This window comes from Stenella coeruleoalba (genome assembly GCF_951394435.1).
Source record: "Stenella coeruleoalba genome assembly, chromosome: 16".
Taxonomy (NCBI): Eukaryota; Metazoa; Chordata; class Mammalia; order Artiodactyla; family Delphinidae; genus Stenella; species Stenella coeruleoalba.
The window spans coordinates 24,492,331-24,519,154 of NC_137162.1; the positions used below are offsets into that span (position 1 = coordinate 24,492,331).

At 54.5% G+C, this 26,824-nt stretch overlaps 1 protein-coding gene across 2 annotated transcripts; it reads left to right on the forward strand.

Annotated features, from left to right (window-relative positions):
* The first annotated feature begins 1,335 nt into the window (after nucleotides 1–1,335).
* On the forward strand, nucleotides 1,336–26,824 carry ITPRIP (inositol 1,4,5-trisphosphate receptor interacting protein). Of its 2 annotated transcripts, none has more exons than XM_079899554.1 (2): nucleotides 1,336–1,962; nucleotides 22,410–26,824. In XM_079899554.1, exon 2 carries the CDS (start codon nucleotides 22,423–22,425, stop codon nucleotides 24,091–24,093), a length of 1,671 nt encoding a protein of 556 aa, XP_079755680.1. In that variant the 5' UTR covers nucleotides 1,336–1,962; nucleotides 22,410–22,422; the 3' UTR covers nucleotides 24,094–26,824. The 2 variants fall into 2 exon arrangements, with proteins under 2 accessions (XP_079755680.1, XP_079755681.1); XM_079899555.1 differs by lacking the exon at nucleotides 1,336–1,962 and adding an exon at nucleotides 21,342–22,130.

Genomic DNA, 26,824 nt, shown 5'->3' on the forward strand with positions numbered 1-26,824 from the left:
GAGAAATCACCTGTTCAGCAGACCTTAAGACTGAGCACACATTAGCCAGGCAAAGAAAATGTGTGTGCATCAGGGGTGACAGGTTGGATGAAGAGGTGGGGTGAAGGCTGCAGGCAGGAAGATAGAGCCCATGTGAACATTCAAGGGGGGAAAACAAACCTCATATCACATTCTGAGAAGCACAAGTTCCAAGAACTACAAGAAGTTTGGTGTGGAAAATGGAACGAGATACGCGCTTGAGGAGATAAGTAAGGGCCAGTTCATGAATGACCATGGGCCTGGTTAGGACAGTGGACCTTGTGCTGAGAACAGAGTGGAGCTGAAGCTGACCATCAGGTCATGGAGAGTGAAATCACCAGGTTTGAAAGAAAAACAAAAGTAATAGATGTTGCTTGTATAAGCAAATATACACAGCCAGTTAGAAAATGCTAAAACAACTTTGCACACGGGACAATCCCAGAGGGCATTCAAGCACGAACCTTGGCGTTCCACCATGCATAACCCTGACTTCTTACCCCAAGGAGTACAAGGCATGCTAGTGGTGCTCAGTCCAGGGTCCCCACATCCCAGGTATTTCCCCCACCTGCTTTGGGGTAGGTGGGTGAATACCCCACCTATCCAACTAGCAGACGTTTTGGAAATACATCGCCCTTTCAAGAATGTTTGCCCAGATCACCCTATTCCCCACCCCTCCCCACCAGCCCCCAAAACTCTGCCATAACTGTCCCTGATGTAAGGAAAGAGCTGTGCGCAGCTGCAGAAGCTTGAAAACAAGAGTAACCTGGGCCAAGGGCCAGGGGGTCTATTTTTAGAACTTGTTCTCATTGCCTGTTTATCTTTCAGACCCAGCCTAATGTCTTCCAGGCGACTGTTAAAGCTATTTGGCTGGCTTGCCGAGGCGAGGAAGAAGGTGATCTAAAACCAAACTGCAGTGGCAATGGTGATACTCATTCGGACAGTGTGTTCTCGTAATTGCCCCCAATGTACCCTCAATGCCGTTTGATTCCCGCTAGGTAGGATTTATTCAAGCCCTTCCCAGCCACTTTTACTGGCTGTGGAATTTGGCCAGGTCACAAAGAGAAGATAATAGGTTATGGATTTCATAACCCATCAAGTATGACCAGGGTGCTGCTGTCCCTCCTGGCCTTGTTCCTCGGGTCTAAAATAGGGGTCTAACATCCCAACTGTAAACAGGCTTCAGGCAGTAAAGCGCCCTCTACAGATAAAAGCATTTAGTCATGACTCTCCTTTGTGCCTGGTTACTAAGGAAAAGACAACGATGCATTCATTTATCATAGCATTTGGTGAGTTATTTTAATCCACTCAAGCGGCAAAAGAGAAAAGGGCCGGCGTTGTGTCTCGATTTATATTTCCCTCCAGAGAACAAAATAGGTGGCCCCTGGAATTCCACAGCTTGTAAAACGCGCCGCGGAAAACGCTTGTAGGCGTGCTGGAACTTAACCCCTTCCTTTCCGCCGGCCCAGAACGAATTTTAAGGGCGCCTTCCCCCGACTCCCTGTCCATTCGCCCTAGATTACTCCAGTAGCCAGATTCCGTCTCGCCCGATCACCCTCCAGTTCTGCTGTCCCCTCTGCAGTTTCTGGGGTGGTCGATGGGCAGACCTCTGCGGCGGACCCTGGGTCCAGCCCCTCCTAACCCTCATGGTCCACCTTAAGGAGCCTCCGCGGTCGGGAGTAGAGGCGGGTGTTTTGTTCTTATAAGGAGGAAAAGTTTCTTTGACATCCAGGAAATGAGTAAGTCTGAAGCCCTTTAGAGCCTGTTGATGGGGGCCAGAAGGCGGGAGCCGGCCGGGGTATCGCCGTCCCCGTCCCTCTAATTACCGGGCCGGACGCTCAGCCGCAGCCGCCGCCAGACAGCGGATTCGGGGCTCCCGGGACCCGCGAACGCAGCCGGGTCTCGCGCGGTCTCTCCGGAGCCGGAGAGCGGGGACCAAAGCTGAACGTAAGTACTGGGCCCGCGGCCGCGAGGCTCTGCGTCTTCCCCGGGCATCTCGAGTGCTGGAAGGAAGAAGAGGGACCAGGCGGAGCTGCGCCGGAGATGGAGGAGGATTGGAGCGGCGTTCCCGCCCGGCCCTCCCAGGTCTGGGCTGACTTGGGGAACCCGGTTACGAGCAAAAGAGGGGATGCTGTCCTCTCCCTCCTCGCGCCGCGCGGGGTCCTGCGTCCCAGCCTCTCCGCTCGGGCCTCTCCCGGGCCGCGGAGACCCCAGTGGGCGCTTCGTTGCAGCCCCGCGCGGCTGGCAGCTCCTCCTTCGCGCGCACCGAGCCGCGGTGCCGGAAGCGGGACCAAGTTGCTGTGTCTACCGCCCCGAAGATCCGTTACTTTCGACCTTGCGAGCAGAGTGCTAGAGCTGAAAGAGTGGTCGAGTCGTCCTGCTCCTTCGCTCCCTTCCCTCCTTCCTTCCCTTCCTGGAAGAGTAGGTGTGAAGCCTGTTTTTTCTCGGTTTAACGTAGTGAAGCTATGAGGTTGCTGGAGCCGATTAAAGCCCCCGCCGCTTCCTCTTTCGGGCCTATTAGTGGAAGAGACCCCACGCCGTGCAGAACTTTCTCTTGGTGCTGCAGCTAGTCTGCCACCTGACCTCTGATAGCATCCCCAGACCCCTTCCCAGAGTTTCCAACTTCCTGGCTGCCGGGTGGAGGGACTCAGACTCCCCAGGGCTGGGCTTCCCATTCAAAATGCTCTTTCTCTTTAAAAACAAAAATGCTGCCTCCCAGGAAGGGAAAATATTTTACTGAACCTCTCAGGGACCACGCTTTGCCTTTTGCTCCTCTGACTGGCTTGAGCACCACCCCTCCCTCCCTTCCCCCCCCCTCAAAAAAACTAGAAGAGTACCAGCCACTGGCAGATCCTGGACCCTATCCTTTTGGATCTAAATCGGTTTCAGAGTCCTGTTCTTTTTTTCTTTGTTCCTCTTTTGGGTTTGACCCAGGGCCCTTCCCTTTTACAAACCAGTTCTACCCCGGAGAGGCTGCCAGGTAAAGTACATCTGTGCTGGATGCAGTCACAGGTCCAAGTCAGCCTGGACAATGGCCTGGTAGACAGGTAGAATAGCTGCCGTTCATCTCTTATTAATAACGCAATAGGCTGTGCATTTGAATCCTCATTCCAGCCTACGTGCCTAAGTGGCTTTCATTGTTCGCTAATTCCCTGTGTGTGCTGCTCTCGGCCATCCTCCCTCATATTTTCCACTGTGGGTACCATAAAGTGGTTAGACTTACTCTCCACTGGAAAGGCTTTTGTCCAAGCGCCATCCTCTAGCTCCGCAATCTTCAAAGATGCAGCAGTTTCAAGCTCCAGCTTTCGGGTGGCAAAGGATCTGAACTTTTATCCTCATGCCGTCAGCCCAGAAGTTGTCACCTTACCAAGAACGCCTCCTGGCTCCTGCAGTGCCCATGAGGGAAACGAAGATGAGGGTGTGTGGGTGAATTTTTTATCTGAGGGCAAGAAAGGGGAGGAACTTCTGGTAGAGACCTCTGGCAAAATTGCCCACCTGAGAAGGTATCATCTGGGAGGAACCTGGTTTTGTATTTTTTCCTTCTTGGACCCCCTGGGGTCAATAAAGAGAAAGAAGATGGGGGATTCTGACTGAGGGAAAGGGTGCACATCTGGGTGGGGGTCTGGAGTGCACAGCCCTGTTGTCACTTGTCCGCAGGAGAGAGGATGGAATGCCATGGAGGGTCTGGAAGGTGCTTCTTGTGAGGGAGAAGGGAATGAACTGGCAATATTTCCCCCAGGTTTGAGAAGCCTAGGGGGACTGGGCTCTGGCCTTCAGGAATCTCCAACATTGTCCCTTGAGAAGAGGAGACTTGCTCTTTCTGGCCTCAGAGACTCACTGGGTGGGAGAAGCAGGAGGCAGATCTTATTTACTTAGAAGTAAGGGGGAACTTGCCGACAACTAGAGCTCCTCAGTAGGTAAAGCGCTGCCATCACTGTCAGCAGACAGGTGGCCATCAACAATTACGAAGAAGGTGCCTTCAGAGTCCAAGACGCTGTGGCTCCATGTTTGGGGTGCAGAGTCCCCTCAATAGGAGGGCAGCCCCTGGGGGATCCTGGGGAAGGCTTTACCCCCCCCCCCGAGCATCCTAAGGGAGGGGCAAGTGCTCCAGGTGTGCTGGGCACCTGAGGAGCAGAACCGTACTTGTGGCTGGGGCTAATCTTGTCTTGCTGCGGAGGGGGACATAGCTGTGAGAGTGCCGAGAGCTGATAATAACCTCCAAGGCTGCTGCAAGCCTGCTCCATCCTTTGCATGAATTAGAATAAGGTGCTTCCTCTTGGCAAGAGGATGGCACCCTGGTGCCATTTAGAAAAAGGGGCCTCATCTGGGTGCACAGAGCCAAGGCACATAGCTGGGCAAGCAGCACGCGAGCTGGGTTCATCCTCACCACCCCGCAGCCGGGTGTTCTTGAGCAATGTACCACCCATACAACTGTACACAGCAGCCCTGATAACCAACAATTAGTGAGGGCTTAACATTTGCCAGGCTTTTTTTTTTCCAAAACCACTTTGTCTGTCTTAACTCATTTAATCTTCTCAGTAGCCCAGTGACATAGGTATTGGTATCCCCATTTTATAGTCAAGGAAACTAAGGCACAGAGAAGTAAAGTATTCAGAATGTTCCAGTCACTGAGCATTCATGGAGCAAGAAGCAGGTTAAGCTTCAAAAGCTAGTTTGGTTGGGGGGCCCTCATGAAAAAGAGAGAAGGGCGGTTGCTCTTTTTCTTTGTCAAAGGAAGTAGTACCTGCTCTCAGCTCAGATGGAAAAAGACCTGTAAAACTCCCCTGGCAGCCAAAAGAAAGGAAAGAAAGAGGCAGGCCTGGCCTCGGGGGCTGATGGAGTGGCCTGGCCCAAGCCTCAGATGGCTTTCCTTCTTAATCGCTAGGCAGTATGAGGTCGCAAATCCAGTTTGGGGCCTGGCATGAGGGTGATGAGTAAGTGCTGCCTGGGTGTGGTGCAGAGGAAAGGCACCACGCAGGTCCCCTGAGCTAGGCAGAGAACGCCTGTCGGAGTGGACGATGGGAGAAGTATCTGAACACGCTGTCCTGACACTTCCAAGCCCCACAGGCCCCACCCCTGTCCAGTACCGTTCACGTGCAAATGCCCTTCCCAGGCTCGTCCAGGAAGACTTTCCAAAACTCCATTTCACAGCTCCATATATATGGTCATTTATTTTTCACACTATACATTTCAGCACTTAATTAGGTGCAACAGAGGGTTTTACTACGTACTGTCTATATTTTAAACAAAATAGCCTTCTCAACTAATGGGAAAGTCACGATGTCTCCTGGAAAGGGTCGGCTGGTGCCTAGCTGATTTCCCAGAAGGGTGGTGTTTACCTGCAGTCATGTCACCTGTCCCAGAATCTGGCTCTTAGCTGCGCCCTCTAGAAACCCCATCTCCACAGTTTTCAGAACGGTTTGGACTTGGGCTGCTGAGTCATCTCAAGAGAGCTCCCCAAAGTGAGTGTACAAATAAAATTGCTAGTGTATTAACTTGCAAGGAGACTTTGTGACTATCGTGCAGCCTGAGTGATACCTGCTTCTTGCGTCCTGGGCAAGGCACATGGGAAACCAAAGATCAGAAGGCAGCTTCTGCTTGGCAAAGCTGGATTCAGATCAGGGGAGGGAGAGGGCAGGGGGAGTGATGGTCCAATAGCATGGGCTCTGTTCACTTCTGTGGTTCCCTCACCAGTGGAGAGATACCTGTCAGGTAGACTAGCACTCCTGTATGCTATGTGTATCTCCTTGGCCAGTCCCTCAAAGGCAGTGTACCGGTAGGATTTCTCCCTGTCCTCTTTCATAATTTAGCAGTTTTTATTTTATTTACTTATTTCATTTAGTGCTTTCTAAGCATTAGCTCCCGACTACACTGAGTTGCTTTTGCATAAGTTAAATAACTACTATAAAATTTCAGGGTTGTAGGTTCAGGCCACAGGGGCAAATGCTGCACACATTTCAAATCAAGGGGGTGGTCAGGTGACCTGGATGGGTCAACAGGAAGTCAAGCAGAGCAAAGAAACATGGTCCCCAGTCAACACGGATGCTCCAGGGCTGGCCACTTACTGCAGCCCCCGTGTGGGCGTGGGCGTGGTGAAGCAGTCCTGAGTGCTTTGCTTTGGCTGCCTTAGCCACCTGGCCTGCCCGGCTGGCCTCTCTGGATTTAAAGGGCTCTCCTTGGTCTCTGTCCAGGCCCCCTCATGGCTCATCTTTAGAAAGCCACAGCCTCCAGGTGCCGCAGAGCCAAGGAGGTAGGACTCACATGGGCTTTGGAGTAGGGAAGGCTTGGGTTCAGTCCTGGCTCCACTGCTCAGGAGTTGGGCGTTCTCAGCAGTTGGGCAAGTGTGTTGACTACTCCAAGCCTCAGCTCTGTCACGGATAAAATGTGGATAACCCCTCATAGGGCCTGCTTATGAAACACTGAGCACAGTGCCTGGTACAGACCAGTATCTGGCTAGTATGAGCTTTTAAAGACAGTAGAGGTCAATGGAGGATCTACATTCTCTGCCAGATTGGGACCCTCACTCCCCCCATTAGTGCCACTGCTCCTTCCTCGGACGTCTGGGCAAACGGCAAGGCCACAGGGACCCAGATTATCCCAGATGGTGAGAAGGAGATCGTTGGTGCCCTTGCGTGGGGTTCATTCAGAGCTGAGGATAATGCTGCCCATCCCGACCTTTTGACTGACACTTGAAGAGGGAAAGTCAGGTTTGAGGCACGGCCTAAACAGGCATCCAGAGGGGAGAGAAAGAGGAGAACGTTTTCTGGGACAAGAAGAGCATCAGTTGGTTGTGCCCGAGAGGTGTATAGGATCCTCCCGAGCAGTTTGGGACCTGTGACGTTTTCCTGTAGATAGCGCATCCCCCTCCACCCACATGGCCTACCCCATGACGTCAGCCATGACGTCAGCAGAATGGAACACCACACAGGTGATGTCGCTGTTGCCCAAGGCAACACCTCCACCTTAAGTCAGGCCGGGGGGGGGGGGGAACAGGAACCACCCAACTGTAAGGCACGTTGATGAGGGAAGGAGCTCAGAAGGCATTACATCCACAGGTATGTTTCTTAGAGGATGGGCCAGGGGAAGAGGGCGGGGCTGCAGGCCACAGGTCTGGGCTATGAGCCAGTTGGTGGAAGGCCTTGGATTTGCCCCGAGGGAGCACAGCACCGCTGTCAGCATGCTATCTTGTTTAGTTCTCTGAACTGCAACTGGGGCAAAAGCATGACTCCTAAGGGGCTTCTGGTGGCTTCCATGGCTCTGGGTCTCCCTTCTACAGCCTGAATCAATCCGTGAAGGGTGTAGGGCAAGAGCGGGCCAGAGCAGTGATGGGGAGATCAGAGAAGTGCTTTCCCTTCTTCACCAACCCCCGCTCCCCCAAAGGAAAGTGAGAAACAAGGCTGCCCACGTCCTTCCTGTGGGGGCTGACTTAAGAGAGAACCTTCATTCATTGATGGAGCGAGTATGTACTTATTGTGCACCTACGATGTGCCAGGGCCCTTGCTGGGGCTCCTGTGGCCTCAGAGCTTGCGGATCAAATGCACTCAGAGGAGGAATGTCCGGAATCCACTGCCCCAGGCATAGGTACCAGCTGGAAATAGAAGTAAAGTCTCAGAGTTCACCTCTCACCCAGCTCTGGCATTCCCTATGGGATTCTAGGTGGGCTAAATGAGAACTGTGGAATCCCTTCCTCCCCAGCAGTTTATGCAGGAATTTGAGGGTGTCTGAGATGTACCAGAGATTTGGTGAGTGGTGTTAGAGAGGACAGCCGTTTTCACAGTGTCCTGCCTAAGGACAGAATCCCACAAAGTCTGAGTGTCAAAGGTGAGAAGACAACAGGCAGACCACCAACCCCAGGACCCCTCCTGCTCTGTGATATTGACAGACAGGGCTCAGTTTCCCTGTCTGTTTAATGGGGACAGTAATGGCCAGTACCAGGTCATATTCAGAGCACTTTGAGATCCTCTGATGGAAGTCCCAAGAAAAAAATTCAAAGCCCACAACGTTTAACTGGCTCACTTCCAGGTGAATAACACAGTGGGGCACTCTGCTGCCCAGGAGGAGGGGCTCTGCTTGAAGCCCAACTGGACTTTCTCCCTCCAGGTTATTTTCCTGCAGCAGATTCAGGAGAGTCTCCTACCAACCTGCATCAAACCAAAGGGAGGGCGTTATCATTTTGGCCCTGCTGGTTGGTGCAAAGCCACGTGCTCCTAACTGTTCTCCTGGGAACCTGTTTCAATAGCCTTCTTAGTAGCAGTCAGGGGACCTGCCTGGAGTTCATGAAAAGGTCCTTTGTTTGCTGAGACTTTGTTTCAGAGTCACTGAGGAGGCAGGCATGCCTGGGCTGGAGGGGAAGAGAGTGGGGGTGCCTGGGTCCCACCCCCGTGTGGGACCCAGGAGGCCCCCATGCATCCATGCCTCTTCCTCCTGATGCCTCACCCCCAAACCCACCACCCAGGGTTAGAAGAGACCTCACTCCTTTTTCCTAATCCATTGCAGAGGAGGCTTCCCCAGGAAAAGCCATCTCCAATATCCCAGGCCACACTCCCAGAATCTCTGGGTGGAAGGAACATCATAGGTTCATTAAGTCTGACTCCCTGCTTCATGCCCATATTTCACCTAAATTGTCACCTGCTTTTCCCTAAACAGTGCAGGGAAGGAAAGCCCACAGGTGCATGACTGATGTTTCACGGGTCACTGAGCAACATGGTGTCATGGGAAGATCGGAGGCTTGAAAGTTGGGCAGTCCTGGGTTCAGATCCTGGCTCTGTGATGTTGAGTGGATGGCCTCCCCTCTCTGTGCCTCAGTTTCCTTATGAGGATAGTGACTCCTTCAGAGGTTTATTGTGAGGATGATATAGCAATGTAAAGCATTTTGCACAATGTTTAAATCTCAATAAATGTAGTGCATTGGTTGCTATTTACTAAACCTTCCCCTGGGTGTCAGGGCCATGCGGCTCGTCTGGTATTCTCCAGAAAGGGGGAGTTGATCGTCACTCTACCAAGGGTTGCTCCTCTGCTTCTTCTCTCACCTGCTTTGCATCAAACCCTGTCATCCTCCATTTATCGTCCATTTCTACAAGGGTCTCAAGCGAGGATGTGGGTGTCAAGGAGAGACGCAGCTGGGGGTCAGATAACTTGTGGCAGAGTTCATTCCTGGGTCATTATCATGGTCAGCGCTGGTGATGAATCAGTCAGCCTGCAATTAGCTGAAGGCTGTCCAGAGCTAAAGCGGCTGTGGTCTGTCTCCAGGGGTGTGTCTGGGTTTTTGCTCACATTTCCCGAGTCATTTACCACTGTTAGTGCTTTGCTTTGCTTTTCTAACGGCAGGGTGCCTCCCAGAAAAAAAACTTAGAAGTTACTTCATCCAGGTTGCCCTGCTCCATTCCCATCTCAAATTCCTGCTCCTGGGAGTAAAGGCAGTGAGGTTCTTTTCCCAGTCCTGACTTCATTCATTCATTCAGCAAGCAAGCATCCATGGAGCGCCTGCACCTTTAATGCCAGCCAGCAGAGACCAACACTGGTTTCTCCTTCTACGTGCAGTAGAGGAGCTTTCAGTGTCGCTGCCAGATGGGCAGGAGGGAGCTGTGAACTTCCCAGGTGCCAAACTTCCTGCTCTCCCTCTGTGGCAGCCCCTGGGGGCCTTTAGAAGAAAACGGGGAGGTAGAGGAGACAACTTCACCCTGTCCCCAGGCTTCTGGAGTTGCTGCAGGGATACAGGCCACCCTCCTCTGCCCAGAGGAGTCCTAAGATGCACCCGGCAGGATTTAACAAATCAAAACGGAGACCTGGCCTTGTCACCAATACCAATGGCAATAACAATGTCCTTTCCAGAGCACGACCATGTGACTGCCATGCCATGAAGTAGGTGCTATTGTCACAGCAAGTGGGAGAACCAGGATTCAATTCTGGGCCTCTGATTCCAGAGTTTGGCCCCTTTGCTGCTAAGCCTCTACGAAGTGTTAGGCTCTTCTGGGCTGAAGAGCTTTGAGCTATTTCATTCTGGGCGGCCTTGGGAGGGGAGTATAATATGTCCAGGTGAACTCAGCAGTATCGGTGGCTGCTTGCACCCTACACCAGCCTGACCTGTGTGTTGGTTCTGGGACACCTACTGTGTGCCATGTGCAGCCTCGAGCAGAAGCCAGGACAGAGCATGGGCATCCTCACAACCTCATCATCACTCCATCCCTGTGGCTGGAAAACCATGTGGTTGTAGGTCGTTGTTTTGTGTAATTCACAGGGCGGGTGACTGTGTTCATAGATGATTCTGGGGGTCATTTTTCTAACAGTTCCTGGCCTTACAGCCTAGGCCCCCAGCTTCCCCTGGTGGAAGAGAACTGGTTTGCTCTGACAACCGATGCAGCTCTGGTGAGGGAGGACAGGCCGACTGCCTGCTTTGTTTTCAGCCCAGGTCCCTGCAGCAGAGAGCACAGCCAAGAGGCCAAACACAACTCTTAAGTTTTTTACAGCTGTGTTGGCCTCCCACTTGCCTTTGTGTCTCTTGCTGTTCCCCTTTATTAAGATGAAAGGGGTCTTTAGATCTTTGCAGTCACAGAGCATGACTCGTGTGCGTGTGTGTGTGTGTGTGTGTGTGTGTGTGTGTGTGCAGGAGGCCCAGAGCACTTCCCTTCTTCCCCATCTCTCTCCCCCTCTCCCAGCCCAGCTGGGGCCCAGGCATTGTGTCAGGTACACCCAAGCCTCAGGGACCAGGGTGGGAACGCAGCCTGGGACTTCACCGTGTAGGGGCCAGCATCCCTCTAAGCCGGCACGTGAGTAACAGGAGTAAGAGGCGCTGGGTGGGGAGGGAGGGAGTGGGGGACCCGGCTGTTCTGTGGCCACAGAAAAGCCCCCGGGGCCCATCCCCCACGCCCATGCCGGAGACGCCGGGGTGTTTTCCTGAGCTGGGCTCTCTTTGTTCCCATCCAGGGCTCACAGGGAAGGGGGCTGCTGGGCACTGACAGGCTATTTGATCCCATGCATCCGCAGCTGAGCTCTGAGCGGGTGGCCGAGCGAGGGCCCTGTCTTCCCTTTGTTGTCCTTCGTATTTACTCTCGGCTTCCTGCTCCACCCCCTAAGTCCCCTCCCCTAAGCCCGCGAGTTTGCCGAGTTTGCTGGCGGCGTCGTCGGGAGCCTGCGTCCCCCGCCCCCCGCTGCAGACTGCCCTCCCTGACCCGTAGCAAAAGTGGGGTTTGTCCTGAGTGTTTGCTGCTGTGCTTGGAGGCCTGGGGTGTAGAAAACGCAGGGTGAAGGGCGAGACAGCGGACAAGTTTGGGAGCCCTGGCCTGGCTGCCCTGAGGTGGGTGTGCCTCTTCCCTCTGGGCGGCCGCTCTCGTGAGTGACATGGGGCCCATGGGCAGAGGGGAACTTACAAGAAATACTAGTTCAAGCCACGCCAACGTCTGACAGTCGTGAGGGCTGCTTCGCTGTGGGAAATGGTTAGCACTGTGCTCGTATTGTTAAAACGCACCCTGTGATTTCAGGTCTAGAAACCTGATGAGGGAATTGGGGGTCAAGGGAGGCCCTTGGGTGCACGCTTGCTGTAGGAAATGCATCCTTCCTAAGAATGGAGGCGTTTATAGAGGCCATCTTTAGAAAGCGGGTGTCTCCCACGTGCAGTGTGTGAGCTGGTGGGTCCCCAAGGTCGCCCGCCCTGTCCTTAGCACACTAAGCAGGCAGCCCTGCATTTGGTCTCTGCCAGGCGCTCTGGAGAGCGTCAAGGCAAACAGGCCCACCTTGACCCAAGAGGAGCCCAACCAAGGAAGGCAGTGGGATAAGACCAGATCTCTGGCAAGCAGCTTGCTGTGATGAAAGAATAGCCTGGGGTCCACCGGGCAGACAGCAGGGTCTGGAGCCTTGGGCCTGGCATGGTGTCTGGCTCTCCTGGGCTCTCTTCCTACATGTGTGACCTTGAGCAATTGCTCAACCTCTCATCGCCTTGGGCTCCTGCCTGGGATATGGGGCTGCTGCACAGGTGAAATGAGCTAAGAATAAATGCTTGAGGAGCAAGTGTTTGTTGGGTCCCTGCTAGGGGCGCATCTATGGAGACACCATCTACACGAGGCACCAGACACCAGCCTGCACTCGGAGGGGCTTAATAAATAGGCCATCTCCCTCCCCTTGTTCTTCTGTCCCTTTCAAGAAAGGATTTGTCTCAGAAGGGATCCCTCAGGAGGGATCTGGAAGAATCTTGGAAGCAGTTTCTGAAATGGGCTGGCTGTGAGGACCATTGGGTAGGGTTAGGCGTGGACATTGCAGGGAATGGTGGGAAAGTAAGTCTAGGAGGTGTTCAGAAGACAGTAGATAATCTGAAGCGGCCTGGGCAGGAGGGGAGTGACCTGAGAGGTCCCCTGAGGCTGGTTGAGACCAGGCCCTGAACATCAGACTGAACTAAAGCTCAGGCCTGTGTCTCATGGACACAAGAACTCCCTGAAGTGGGGCAGGGAGACCTCCAGGGCCAGGGCTACCTGGGGTGTCTGGGAATTAGGGAGAGCTTAGAGGAGCTGATTCCAAAGGACCACACCAGGCCAGAAGGGAGAGTCCCATTGGTGTGGAAGCCCCAGGCTTTGGTGCACAGCGATGGCTGCGGCAGCTGGGGAGGTTGGAGGTGCCCAGCAGAAATGGGAATGTCAGTGGCCAAACTGGGAGGGGAGGGGGGTGCATTGTGCTTTGAGACTGCATTGGCCTCCTGGGGCTGCCATAACCAAAGACCATAAACGCGGTGGCTTAAAACAACAGGAATGTACTATCTCATAGCTCGGGAGGCCAAAAGTCTGAAATCAGGGTACTCGAAGGACCACACTCCCTCCAAACGCTCTAAGGAAGAATCCTCTCTTGCCTGTCCCAGCTTCTTGTGGCTCCAGACCTTCCTGGGCTGTGGAGTATCACTCCATCCTCTGCCTCTGTCTTCCATCACCTTCTCCTCTTTGTCTGTTCTCTCCTTTTCTGTCTCTTTATAAGGACACTTGTCTTTGAATTTAGGGTAATCCAGAACTGTCTCATCTCAAGAGCCTTCATTTAACTACATCCGTAAAGATCCTTCTTCCAAATAAAGTCCCATCCGCAGGGTCCAGGTATTAGCACGTGGACTTGTCTTTTTGAGGGCTGCCATTCAACCCACTGCAGTGACTGCCAGAGGAGCCCTGGGGAATATGGATGGGGCGGGGGAGGTGTGGGCCCTGACTCAGGGCTGCCAGGGGAGCCTTTCCTTATCTCTGTGACCTGCAGGCCTCCTTGTCATCCCTTAGCCTCTGAGACCCCAGGCTGCAGTCTGTCTGTCTGTCCTAAGATGCTGTGATTTTCCATGACTCCCTGTGGGTCAGGGCCTCTGCTGTGGGGAAGTCAGGCAGCATGGCTTGGAGGAAGGATGCCCTGTCCTTCCTGGGAGATTGATTGCTTCCTGCCTTTTCCATCCCTTGCCCACCAAGGGACATGCATGGGCTATGATGGAGGAGTGGAAACAGGAAGGATGTGGGCTCTCCCACCCACGTGGCTGGAGTCCAGCCCACTGTCCTTCCTGCACCTGGGCTGGCTGGCTGCATGACCCCAGTCCAGAGGATGGGTTTGGCATCCTGGTGACTTTTTTGGAAACGCCTCCCTCTTCCGAGAGTGGGCCTCGAGGAAACTTCACACTTTGGCGGGTAAGACTGGGTATCCTCTGTGAGTCTGGCCAGTGTGGCCACGTGCGGCGACAGCAGAGCTCATGTCAGTGGAAAGGCCACTCTCCTCGCAGTGTGCACTTTCCCACGGACCCATCAGTAGGTCCACCTCTCTGGCATGGGGGCGGGGTCTCTGCTCTCCCCCTCATTCTGCCCTGCTCCCCAACCTCCATCAGGGCCCAGTCTTGACCCTTGGGGTTTCCCCAGGTTAGGGAGGACTGGTGGGGGTCCAGCTCTCAGTAGGGACCACAGGCCTTGATGCACACCCATTAGGCCACACAGTCTCTCTCTTTCCTTCTAGTCCCTAGAGAGGCTGTGGGGAAGGCACGTATAAGCCCCTAGCACAGGCTGGTTAGGATTATTCTGAGGGTGGCTGCCAGGGCCGACTGGGAGACACTGGGTTAGAGTCAGCCCTGGACTTGGGGTGAAAAGTCAAGCCAGGGGGGTATTTTGGGGAGTCCTGGATGCAGGGGTGCTAGCAGGTGGTGGTATGAGGGGGAAGAGTGAGGTGAGCCCTGGGGTCACGGGCCGCCTTGAGGGATGCTTGGTGGGGAGTGGGGGGCAGCAGTGGGCAGGGAGAGGAGGCGGGTGAGGGGCAGCAGGCTCTGGGTGGCCCACTGACATATTTTATTTGGCTCACATGAGTTTTAAAGAATTTTTGAAAGAGTAGAAGACATTGTAAACTTGGGATTTTTGATAAAATCCAGATTTCTGGCTTCTCTTGGGGGAAACAAAAAAGATTATGCCATTTTGGGTGCATAGAACCGCAGTACGGTAGCTCCCCCTAGAGAAGGGCTGTTCGGCCCAGTTGTCTGGAGTCGGCAGCCAAGCTCATCTGTGGTGGGGAAGTGTCCCCTCTCCACGCCCCTACTCCAGGCATGTCTCCCACCACCACTCCTGCCCCCAGGAAGGGGAAAGGAGATAAGGGAAGGAGCCCAGTGGCCCTGAGGGTGGCAGGTCCCAGGAAGGTGACACAGGCTGGAGGCCATGACAGAGGTCCTGCCCAGTGGGAGGGGTGGAAGGTGGTGGAGGAGGTCACTGCAAAGGCACTGAGAAGAGGAGGCCCTGGGAGCCCAGAACCACACCCTTTCTACCCACTTGCTCAATTAATTTTTGTTGGTCCCCTTCCTTCCTCCTTCCTCACTTCCTCTCCTTGCCCGCCCCTCCCTCTCTGCCCACGCCTGAGGCCGTCCCGCTCCCACCCCCCTAAACTGCCTCCCCCATCACTGTGTGGGATGCAGATGAAGACAGTGGCTCTCTGGCCTTGCCCCTGCTGGGCCTCTCTCCTCTCCAGCAGGGAAGCCCCATCCTGTAAGGGTGGCAGACAGTGGCTGCAGAGGTTCCCTTCTGGAACCGTCTGTGCCGAGCCTGTCTGTCCCCTGGCCCTGAGGCTACGAGGAAGGAGTGTGTGGAGACCCATCACTCGCACAGCCGGCCGTCTCCTCCCAAGTATGGGATAAGCCAACTCCCACTGACACACTGGGCGCCTGCAGGTGTCCAGCCTCATGCCTGGTGCCTAGAGGGGGCCCCTGCTGGCACCGTGGGTGGGAAGGCAGGGACCCATGGGTAAACCAACGCAGTAAAGAGCAGGAAGGCGACCTGACCCGCAGGAGTTTGGAGAAGGGCAGGTCCCCTGGAGGAGGGGTCCCTGAGCTGGGCCTGAACGGCGGGTGTTGTTCAACAGCAGGAAAGCTGGTCAGACTCCAGCACGCGGCCTGGGCTCTGCCAGAGAGAAGTGTGGAATCGGGGATGGGACAGGCGGGACCACAGGAGGGGCGCCTCACCAGGGCTCAGACGAACTGCTCCTGGGGCCCACACTCCAAACCAAGACTCAGGGTCAAACTCTGTGCTCTGCAGTCAACCTCTCTTTTCTTTTCCTTCTTCTTTTTTTTTTTTTTTTTTTTTTTGTCTGCGTGGCATGTGGGATCTTAGTTCCCCAACCAGGGATGGAAACCACGCCCCCTGCGTTGGAAGCGCGGAGTCTTAACCCCTGGACCTCCAGGAAGTCCCCTCAATCTCTCTTTTCTTACAGTCCTGTGTCTCCAAGGCCTGGGAGACTTGGGGGACAGTCAACCTGATGATTTTGGTGGTTGCCACTGACAGTGATGCCAGGGAGGTGGCAGGGCTCACTCAGTTTCCCATCAGCCCCTGGGGGATGGAGGTGGAACAGAGCGGGGGGCAGACTCCGTCTCAAACTGCAGTCCAGGGAATCTTAGAGGCCACCCAGTGCACCTCCCTGACCATCAGTCTCTTCACAAGGTAGGGGTGTTGCAACTACCTAACTGGTGTTCTGAAAATTAAATGACAAAACACACGCAGAGTAATTAGCTTCCTATCAGCTGTTCATGAAAACATCATCACCTTTCACTAAACCTCTCCTGTCTGTGAGGGTCTACAGCGTGATGTCCAGCCTGCCTGGACCACTTCCACCTTCACCCATCTCTCAGTCAAGTGTGTCTCCTCGTTTCGCCTCGGTAAAATGGGGCTTAGATTAGTACCACTGTAAACTCTGACTTTCTTAAATTTGTGGATTTATTTCCCCCAAACAACATGTATGTCATTAGCCAGGACTGTGAAACTCCAGCACAAGGCCAAGCACACGGGAGGGGTTCAGCCCAAACTTATCAACGGTTTGGGTCTCCCTTAGCCCCTTCTTTCTCAGGAGGCCCAGAACCTAAGCAATGAGAAAGGGACTCAAGTCACCCAACGGGGCCTGGGCTACAAGTGCCTCCCCTGCCATCAGCGCACCTCCTTACTCCATTTCGTAAGGACACATCACCTCTCCTTTCGGCTCTGAAGATGACGCCAGGGCCTGAGCTACTTTAGCTGTGGTAATTAGCAGAGCTAATTGCATCTGACAGTCTGGGCATGGGGCAAACCCTTGGCGAGCTCCAGGATCTGGGCTGCAGCATCACTGGAGCCCCACCCCCCTCCTCCCTGGAGGCCTGCCTGGTGTGGGAAGGGGTGTTTTGCAAGCTGGAGTGGGCATTAGAACCACCTGGAGGTGCTGGCCCCGCCCCTGGAATTTCTGATCAGCAGGTCTGGGAGGGCACCTGAAAATTTGCTCGTCTAACAAGTCCCCAGGTGATATTGGTGATGCTGAACCGCGACCACATTTGGAGAACTACTGTCCCAGGGGGGCTGCCGGGCTGCTGGGAAGGGCGCCTCCGCTGCTGAGGCCACGGTCAGCCAGCCCCGGGAGGGGGCTGGTGGGTGACAGGGCAGAGGGGTGTTGATGAACACGTTGTGGGGCTGGACACAGGCTCCTACTGGTCTCAGTTTGTTGTAAGAATTGTCTGGAAGGAAGGGGCATGGATGTGGAGCCAAGCAGATGGGCACAGGGAAGGTCTACAGACAAGGAGGGTCCCCAAAAGAACGGCCATGAAACTCTCTGCGATGTTGCAGCCTATTGCTCATTCTGTCCTGTGAGGGTACTTGGTGGCCGTCTGCCTCCCATGTGGATTGTGGCGTTTCTACTGCTGAGGATCATGGCACGCTCATCTTCGTGGGCCCTGTGGCACCCAGCGTGTTCCTTGCACACTGTAGGTGCTCTGTAGACATAACACAGTGGACAGAACTTGGGCTTTGGCGGAGGCAGTCAGAGTAGGCTTTCTCAGCCCAGCTTTGCCTTTTCTAGTTGTGGGGCTAGAAAATTACTTCTGGGTTATGGTTAACCCAACTGTGAAACAGGAGTGACACCCACCACCTAGAAGGTTACAGGGCTCGCTGTGTGCAGTGCCCAGCACATCCTAGTGAGGGCTTGATAAACGTTAGTGTATCACTATTAGCCAACTTTTTTTTTTTTTTTTCCGGCCGCGCTGTGTGGCATGTGGGATTTTAGTTCCCTGACCGGGGATGGAACCTGTGCCCTCTGCACTGAGAGCGCAGGGTCTTAACCACTGAACCGCCAGAGAAGTCCCACTGTTAGCCAGCTCTCAGTGGCATTTATTGGATTAAACTGTGGTGGGTGTGCTATGGAGGTCTGGGGGCCGTGGGAATCAGGGACCCATGGAAGGGAGGGGCCATCTTGGATTTCTCCCCCAGGGTCTGAGGCTTCCGGCCAAGCTCAGAGTAAGGGCCTGAGTAACCCATTGGTCTGGGCCCACCACCTGCAGCCCTGTGACCCTGGCCCTTTGCCAGGCTAAGTTTAGCCGTGACTTGCATGGGCCACTACACTCTGTGGGCCGGGGCAGGGGTGGAGAGGAACTCAGAAGGTTTCCTGCCTGCTTCCGGCCAAGCAGACCAACAAAAGCCCTCCAAGTGGCCCAGGTTTGTTTTCAAAGCCAAACCCAACTGGATGTCTCAGACTGCATGCATGGGGCAGCCTTGTAGAGGTGAGAGCTTTGGGCCAAGGCAGAGGTGGACATACTTGAAATTGGGGGAAAGGGGCCCTTTGGTGAGTAGTGTGTGTGCGTGTGTGTGTGCGTGTGTACGCGTGCATGCATCTATCCACGGTTTTGTGAGAGGCTCTCAGCTACTGTCCTGTCCCTGTGGTCTCCAAAAGTCCAAACGTCCAGATTCTCTCCCCTCATTCTTCTGACCCCCGCAGCCCCTAGGGCAGGGTTCTTGTGACTTGGTTTGGGGAGGGGAAGTAGTGGAGGCTTCTAACCCAGCCCCACATCGTGGGCACTGAGCAGCCGCTGCCCTGTTCACCATCACTTAGGTGCCGCAGGCAGAGCCAGCCTGCACAGAGGGTACCAGGAGCAAAATGACAGCTGGGATCCCATCCCATCCATGGGAGGGTGGAGGCGGTTTAAGCTGGGAGTGAGTCAGAGAGAACTCCACCTCCAGGAGGACCCAAGGCTCCGAAGGCTTCTCCCCATTTGCTTGGGGGCAGGGTGGAAGGAGTGGCGTGCCAAGGAACAGCGGTCCCAGGGGAACATTTTGTGCTTTCAGAGCACTTTTGAGCATGTGTTCCTCCAGGCCCATGGGAGTTGGGCAGGGCTGGTGTGCTTGACAGGTGAGAAAATAGGCCCATGGACGCCAAGGGGGAAGGAGCTGGTATTGTAAGGTGCTGACCCTATGCCGGGCACTGTGCTCAGCACCTGAGCTGGATGGTCTCGCTTAGCCTCCCCTTCCTATGAAGGAGGGCCTGCTGTTAGCGCCATCTCACAGGTACAGCAGTGGAGCCCCAGGGAAGCCAAGTGACTCACCCAAGACCCCTCAGCAAGGAGCGGTCGCGGTTCAAACCTAGGCCTGTCTGCTTCTACAGCCTGGGCTCCTTCCTGTTTCCCTTGTGCTCCTGTTGAGTCTTGTTGGTAACCCTGCTGTTGCAGTGTTCCTGTGGCTGCCTGCTTCCTGCCCGAGTCCCTTGTAGGGGCATCTCTGTGGCCCACTGCATCGCAAACCCCTGCAGGCAAGTTCATCTGCTATTCCCATCCCATCACAGCTACCCTTTTATAAGAAAACTTGCTCAGGGGCAAGCATTTTGCTGAGTGCTTTCTATGCATTATCTCCTTTACAACAGCAGGTATAATTATTCCCATTTTACAGATGATGAGACTGAGGTTCTGAGAAGTTGAATGATTTGTCCAAGGTCACATATCCAGTAGGTACACATGCTGGGTGCTAAGTCGGTCCGTCTCCTCCAGAGTCCATCCTCTTAGCCCCTCATGCACTGTGTCAGTTGCTCCAGTTGGTTAGGAGTTTTGAACCTTGCCTGCCCCAGTACAGCCCATCATCTTCCAGCAGACATGAGGACATATACAGGTAGCCCTGTGGAAGCTGTTGGGTAGAGAGGAGGGGGACTTCCCAGTCACAGGACGTGGTGACGGCACCCCTTCCCGGCTGGTAGCATCCTACCCTGAGCTGGCGTGGAAACTGACCTCTGGAATCAGGTGCTGCCAAAGACTTTTGCTGTGACTTGTCAGGGCCCGCTGTGCCCAAATGTGGCTGCCTATAGTACAGAGGCCCGGAAGGGCCTCAAAACCCCCAAATTATCTCCTAACTGGCTGCTGCCTAGTATTCTACTATTAGTACTCCATACCTTTATCCTAAAACTCTGATCCACGTTTATCAGCCGGCCTTACAGTTTTATCTTGGACCACCCTGGCCAAACTGTCCACTGATATTTGTCTAATGTAGAATCTGGGGCTGACCTGTTTCTTCAATTATCCAGCAAGCCGCTTCTTGTCTTGGGGAAGAGAAGCTGGCTGGCTGCCCCCGTTCTTTTTCCTCACCCCACCTCCCTTCCACCCTGAGACTTCCTCCACTTTCTCCTGTCCTCCATTTCCTCCTCTAGTAGAAATACATAAGGGCTTCAGAGTTCACCTCAGAGGCCTGAATGTGTCTGCACACTGAACTCTGCTGCTGCTGGACCTCCCTCCTCCCTGCCAAGCCTTTTGGTTCTCACTGACAGGGTGGGATCACATCTGAGCAGCCGGCTTTACCCAAGTGTGGCAACATCTACTGGGTTGGCCAGAGAGTTCGTTCGGGTTTTTCCGTAACGTTGGAAAAACCTGAACAAACTTTCTGGCCAAACCAGTACATCCTGGCACTGCTGGGTAGAACCCACAGAGGTCCTCTTACCTAATGACAGATACCTGCCTCTTGGCACCATTAGGGTAAGAACCAGAACAGGTGGCTTTCAGGGTGCAAATTCAAGGTCAGGGAATGGGGTGTATTGGCATATATTGGGGGGGTGGGCTCTTGGTTCTCCAACAATGACCTCCTTTGGCCATTTGCTCTCCTAGCTGAGGTCCCCGGCAGGAAGCAAGTGGGGCAAATGTGGAAAAGGCCAGTTGTTACTTCCCAAGATTCCAGCCAGGGAGAAGAGGGTATAATATAAGACTTACCATGTGAGTCTGCTTCTCAGACTTTAATGTGGATGGTATTAAAATGCAGATTCTGGTTCAATAGGTCTGGGGTGGGGCAGAGATTCTGCACTTCTTTTTTTTAATAAATTTATTTATTTATCTGTCTATTTTGGCTGCGTTGGGTCTTTGTTGCTACGCGCTGGCTTTCTCTAGTTGTGGCGAGCAGGGACTACTCTTTGTTGCGGCGCGTGGGTTTCTCATTGCGGTGGCTTCTCTTGTTGCGGAGCACGGGCTCTAGGCACACGGGCTTCAGTAGTTGTGGCATGCGGCCTCAGTGGTTGTGGCACACAGACTGTAGAGCGCAGGCTCAGTAGTTGTGGCGCACGGGCTTAGTTGCTCCGCGGCATGTGGGATCTTCCCGGACTAGGGCTTGAACCCGTGTCCCCTGCACTGGCAGGCAGATTCTTAACCGCTGTGCCACCAGGGAAGCCCCGAGATTCTGCACTTCCAACCAACTCCCAGAAGATGCTGCAGCTGCAGTCTGAATAGCAAGTACTGTGTTGTAAGAGGTTAGTCCTTCCCCAGAAGTCACCTGAGAGCTAAAATCCATTTATCCTGGAGGAATGGTGTGTTTCCTTTCACAATTAAGAAGTCAAATTTAAAGTTCAGATGACTCGCGAGAGGAAAGCCAATGATTCAGTCACTCTGGTTGTCTCCTAGACTGTTCTGGGAGAAGACCCAGGAGTAGCCAGGAGATCAATATCTGAATTTGGGGTGGAGCCTTCCAGATCAGAAGGAGAGGTTTACAGTGGGGAAAGATAAGGGCTCAAGACTGCTTCACTTACTGTTCAATGAACGTATGCTGTGCACCATTCACTGTGCTGTGTAGGCAGTTTGCATGGATCAACACATCCATCAACACGATGACCCTCTGGGTGCTCTGGCTTTCCTTTTGTACAGTAAGGAAACTGGGGCTCAGAGGGGTGAGTTAACATGCCCAAGGTCACACAGCTACCCAGTGAGTGACAGGGCTGGCTTTGGAACCCAACCCTCCTGTTCTTAACCACTAGGCTATACTGTACTGCGGAAACAAGCATTCACTGGAAGGCATTCACTGGGTGCGGGGGGGGGGGGGGATGTCTTATACAGGACTATTTTGGTTTCAAGTGTTGGAAAACAACTCAAGCTGACTTAAATAAAAAGGGAATGTATCGGGAGTTCTCTGGTGACCGACCTGGTGGGCTTTCAGTGCCACGGCTCAGGTTCAATCCCTGGTTGGGGAACCGAGATCCCACAAGCCACGTGGTGCTACCAAAAAAAAAAAAAAAGAGAGAGAATCTATTGATTTATATGACTACGAAGTCCAGAGGTAATGGCTTCAGGCACAGCTGGGTCCAGGGCATATGCTTTCCTCCATGTTGGCATCTTTCTCATCCCCTCTTTGAGGCAGCCAGAGAGCCACCAGCAGGTGTACTCCTGTTCCCTCAGCAACCCTAGGCATCAGGGTGAGTCTTTCTCCCCACCGGTCCCAACAAATCCTACCTCTGTCTCCCAGTGGCCAGCATAGGGTCATAAGCTCACCCTGAAACAACCACTGTGGCTGGTGAGGAGGACCATGAAGTAGCCGTGGGCCTGGGTTACATGCTCAGCCCTTGAGCAGGGGGTGGGTTCATCCCCACCCAGACCATAAGGACTGGGAGTAGAAAAGGTTTGGTTCCCAGGGAAAGTGGGGAGCTGCTGCCAGAAAGAGGGCTGTCTGGGCGGACCGAAACAGGTCCACCACTGCGGTTGCGTAGCCAGGATCGCTGCTGTGCGACTTCGGGGTTCTTGTTCCTGAGGCTAGGCTGGGCGTGGGGACGGGGAAGAACCGTAAGGCGTCCGTCCACCAGCTCGGCGGGGCGGAGGTTAGTGGGAGGGAACCACGAGGGAAGAAGCGGCACCGAGGGGAGCCCAGTGTGACCGTCGGCCTCTCTCTCCCTGTTCCCAGGAAAGCTGCAGCCATGGCGCTGGGGCTCTTCCGGGTGTGCCTGGTGGTGGTGACGGCCATCATCAACCACCCGCTGCTGTTCCCACGAGAGAACGCCACGGTCCCCGAGAACGAGGAGGAGATCATCCGCCAGATGCAGGCGCACCAGGAGAAGCTGCAGCTGGAGCAGCTGCGCCTGGAGGAGGAGGTGGCGCGGCTGGCGGCCGAGAAGGAGGCCGAGAAGGAGGCGCTGGAGCGCTTAGCGGAGGAGGGCCAGCAGCAGAACGAGAGCCGCGCCGCCTGGGACCTGTGGAGCACCCTCTGCATGATCCTCTTCCTGGTGATCGAGGTGTGGCGGCAGGACCACCAGGACGCGCCCTCGCCCGAGTGCCTGGGTGCCGACGAGGACGAGCTGCCCGGCCTGGAGGGCGCCCCCCTCCGGGGTCTCACCCTGCCCAGCAAGGCCACGCTCGACCACTTTTATGAACGCTGCATCCGGGGGGCCCCGGCCGACGCCCCCCGCACCCGGGAGTTTGTGGAAGGCTTCGTGGATGATTTGCTGGAAGCCCTGAGGAGCCTTTGCAGCCGGGACACGGACATGGAGGTGGAGGACTTCATCGGCGTGGACAGCATGTATGAGAACTGGCAGGTGAACAAGCCGCTGCTGTGCGACCTCTTTGTGCCCTTCATGCCGCCGGAGCCCTACCGCTTCCACCCAGAGCTCTGGTGCTCCAGCCGCTCGGTGCCCTTGGATCGCCAGGGCTACGGCCAGATCAAGGTGGTCCGGGCCGATGACGAGACACTGGGCTGTATCTGCGGCAAGACCAAACTCGGGGAAGATATGCTGTGTCTCCTCCACGGCAAGAACAATGTGGTGCGGCCAGGCAGTGAGGCGAAAGACCCGCTGTGCGTCGGAGACTCCCCATACCTGGACACGATGCGAGTCCTGAAGTGGTTCCAGACGGCCCTCACCAGAGCCTGGCACCGCATCAACCACAAGTACGAGTTCGACCTGGCCTTTGGCCAGCTGGACACCCCAGGGTCCCTCAAGATCAGGTTCCGCTCGGGGAAGTTCATGCCCTTCAACCTGATTCCTGTGATCCAGTATGATGACTCCGACCTGTACTTGGTCTCCCATCTTACCAGGGAGCCCTGTGGGGGGACCCCACCATCCAGCACAGATTGGCTCCTGTCCTTCGCTGTCTATGAGCGCCACTTCCTTAGGATGACCTCGAAGGCGCTGCCCGAGGGCGCCTGCCACCTCAGCTGCTTGCAGATTGCCTCCTTCCTGCTCTCCAAACAGAGCCGCCTGACCGGCCCCAGCAGGCTCAGCAACTACCACCTGAAGACCGCCCTGCTACACCTCCTGCTTGCCCGGCGGCCAGCCGCCTGGAAGGCTGAGCAGCTCGATGCTCGTCTGCACGAGCTGCTCTGCTTCCTGGAGAAGAGCCTGCTGGAGAAGAAGCTCCATCACTTTTTCATCGGCAATTGCAAGGTGCCCGAGGCCATGGGGCTCCCTGAGGCCATACGCAGGGCTGAGCCTCTCAACCTCTTCCGGCCCTTCGTCCTGCAGCGAAGTCTCTACCGGAAGACAGTGGACTCCTTCTATGAGATGCTCAAGAATGCCCCAGCGCTCATTAGCGAGTATTCCCTCCATATTCCCTCAGACCATGGCAGCCTGCCCTCAAAAGCTGTCATCTTGTAGAGCATCCACGACCCAGAGGGCCAGGACACAAGGCATCCTACATGTCCACACCCCTGGGGGCATGTGCAGGCCCGGTCCCGGGAAAACGACAGGCTTTGTAGGGCGCCGTGGCTCAGCCTGCCGGGGGAGCCAGACCCTAGAGCACAGAGGAAACAGAATTCCAAGCCGAAGCTGGTTTGCTTTCATGCCGTCGGGGCTTGCTGGTGAAGCTGTTGTCTGGGTTTGGGGACTGATCCTTCGCAGCTTACTTTTGGATCACCACCAATGGCCAAGATGATGATAGAACTCTGTGGATGCTGAGTTACACACAATGCAAACATCGATTTGGGTGTGATTCTTTTTATATCCCAGGTCCAGTCATTACTTGAATATCAACAAAAGATCTACAGGAATGCTAACAGGGACCCATGTTAAGACCTTGCACCCTGATTTCCAGTAACCCTTGCCCCCAGGCATCTGCAGCCAAGCAGTGGGCACCAGTGTGGGAATTTGCAGTGTCCCATCCACAGCCTGCACAGTCGGGGTCCCCACTGTGGCTGCCATTTTTATACTATTTAGAGAAAAGCCCTAGAGATATTCAAGGCCACAGGTGGCTAATGTCTCTGTTACACAGAAGTGGGTACTTGGTGGCAGACAGAAGTTTAAGCTGGCCGTTGTTTCAGCTACACATCTCACTCAGGGTGCACCCCCTTTTCTCTGCCCCTTCTCCCGGGATGCTATGTCCTGAACCCTGTGGGTACCACATACTACGCTGGGTACAAGCATGGTATGTGGGCCCCTCACCCTCGTTATTCTCTCCACAGCTGGTCTCTCTGGCCACTAGTATGTTGAGAGGTGGGGGGCACTGAAGATAGACGATGAGAGAGAAAGAGGAGCACAGGGTCACTGGGGCAAAGGGCAGAGCCTGTTACCTGGGGTCTGGTTTGCAGTCTGGCCTCTGATGCCCAGTTCAGAGAAGGTCATAGAGCTGAGAGGTGAGGGATGCTGTGGCCCTGAGTTTTCCGCAGGGTTCCAATCCTAGAGCAGGGCGTGCCTGGAAACAAGATTGCTGTGGAAACCCAGCTCCACATGCAGGCCCCCAAATCCCCTTGGCTGTTCATTCCAGTGGGGCTCCCTCACTGCACAGAGCCCTCCCTTCTGGATGGGCCTTCCTGGCCACACAGATGACCAACACCCTAAGAGCCTGACAGAGGCTTGGCTGACTGGGACACGTAAGGACAGACTACAAGCACAGCCCTCAGACCTCAGAGAGGCCACCTTGGCACTGCTGGGCTGCGACCCCTGGGCAGGCCCCAGAGCCGGCGGTCAGAGCTGGCCTCAGTCTCCAGGCCTGGTTCAGAGGGACTGGGAAGCCACTCCCTCCTCCAATTATGGCTTCACTTGCCCTTTGGGAGCTCCCCTCTTGGCATTGCCTCAGTAACCTTGGCAGAGGGCCAAGGTGAAGCAAGAATGAGTTCTCCTTCCCCAGCACTCTCCTTCCATGGTTGAAACTGGCCGTGCCTCCCAGACACGTACCCAATTCCTCAGGGGTGTTGGGCTCACCATGAACTGAAGAAAGGATCCTGTCTCTACCCCAGGAGTGCTCTCACCTAGCCTCAGAGTGTTCTAGAAGACGGACAGTTTGCCTGACAGGGTTAATTCACAGTAGGAGGCTCAGCTGTTATGGGGCATCGAAGCCCATAGGAAGCTGTAGGAAGCTTCCTTCCATGTGAGTTGGGGTTAGACTGGGCAGCACCTGGGTCTGCCCCTCCCCAGGCCCACATGGTCTCCAACAGTAACCCCAAAGCCCCATTTGCAGTTTGGGGGAATTTCCTTATTTATTGTCACCCATGCCTTTCCTTTCCCATCCTCATCTGATGTGCTTTGAGGAGACCCCAGCAACCAAGGAGCAGCCTCCAGAAGCCAAGACCAAGCCTGAGTCTCCGTCAGCTTCCCCTTTGCTTCCAGGAGAAAATTCACTGAGAACTTACCTTCCGGCTTCTTGTTTATACAGAGACAACAACTCAGCGGGGAAATGGGGATCTTTTATGCACCAAAGCTGCATCTGAAGCAGAGAGCAGCGGGACTCTTGGTGTTTCATGCTGCCTTATTTATGTTAAAGGAAGAATTAAATTCTTGCAAGGAGTAGAAACTGGTCACAGTGTTTGTTTTTAACTTCAGGAAATCTGTGAGCTTCCCAGGGCAGAGCTGAGGAGGGGGTAGATTTCCTATTGACACACGGACGCTTTCACTCCCTTTTTATTCTTATGCTTTCAGGAAATTTAAAAAATAGCAAAACAGAATATTTCTGGCCCATCTTTGAGGCAGCCTGCAGAGTTCCAGAAAGGGCCTTTGAAAGCAGGCTATATAGGGTGGATTCCAACACAAAACCTTATTTCACAGAGCTGATGTGTGCAAAGAATGTGGGCCCTGGGAGTAATGTGAAGCTTTTGGCTTGAAGAAAAGAGAATGTCTTTTAAACAGAAGAGTTCTAGACCTTTAGGTCACTTAGGCCTTTCCAGTAAGGACAACTTTCTCCGAGGGATCTCTTTCCTTCCCAAGGATGCTTGACATGACCCAGCATCTGCTCACTTGCTATACCAAATGCCCCAGGACTTTTGCTGCACCTCTTGACAAGTGAAGTGAGCAGGCCTGGCCTGAAGCCACAAGGTCGGTTAGGTTGAACGAGGGCCCCTCCTCCTCAAAAGCCCCAGCCCCTCTCTCTGCCTTGTCAAAGCACAGCCTGGCAGTC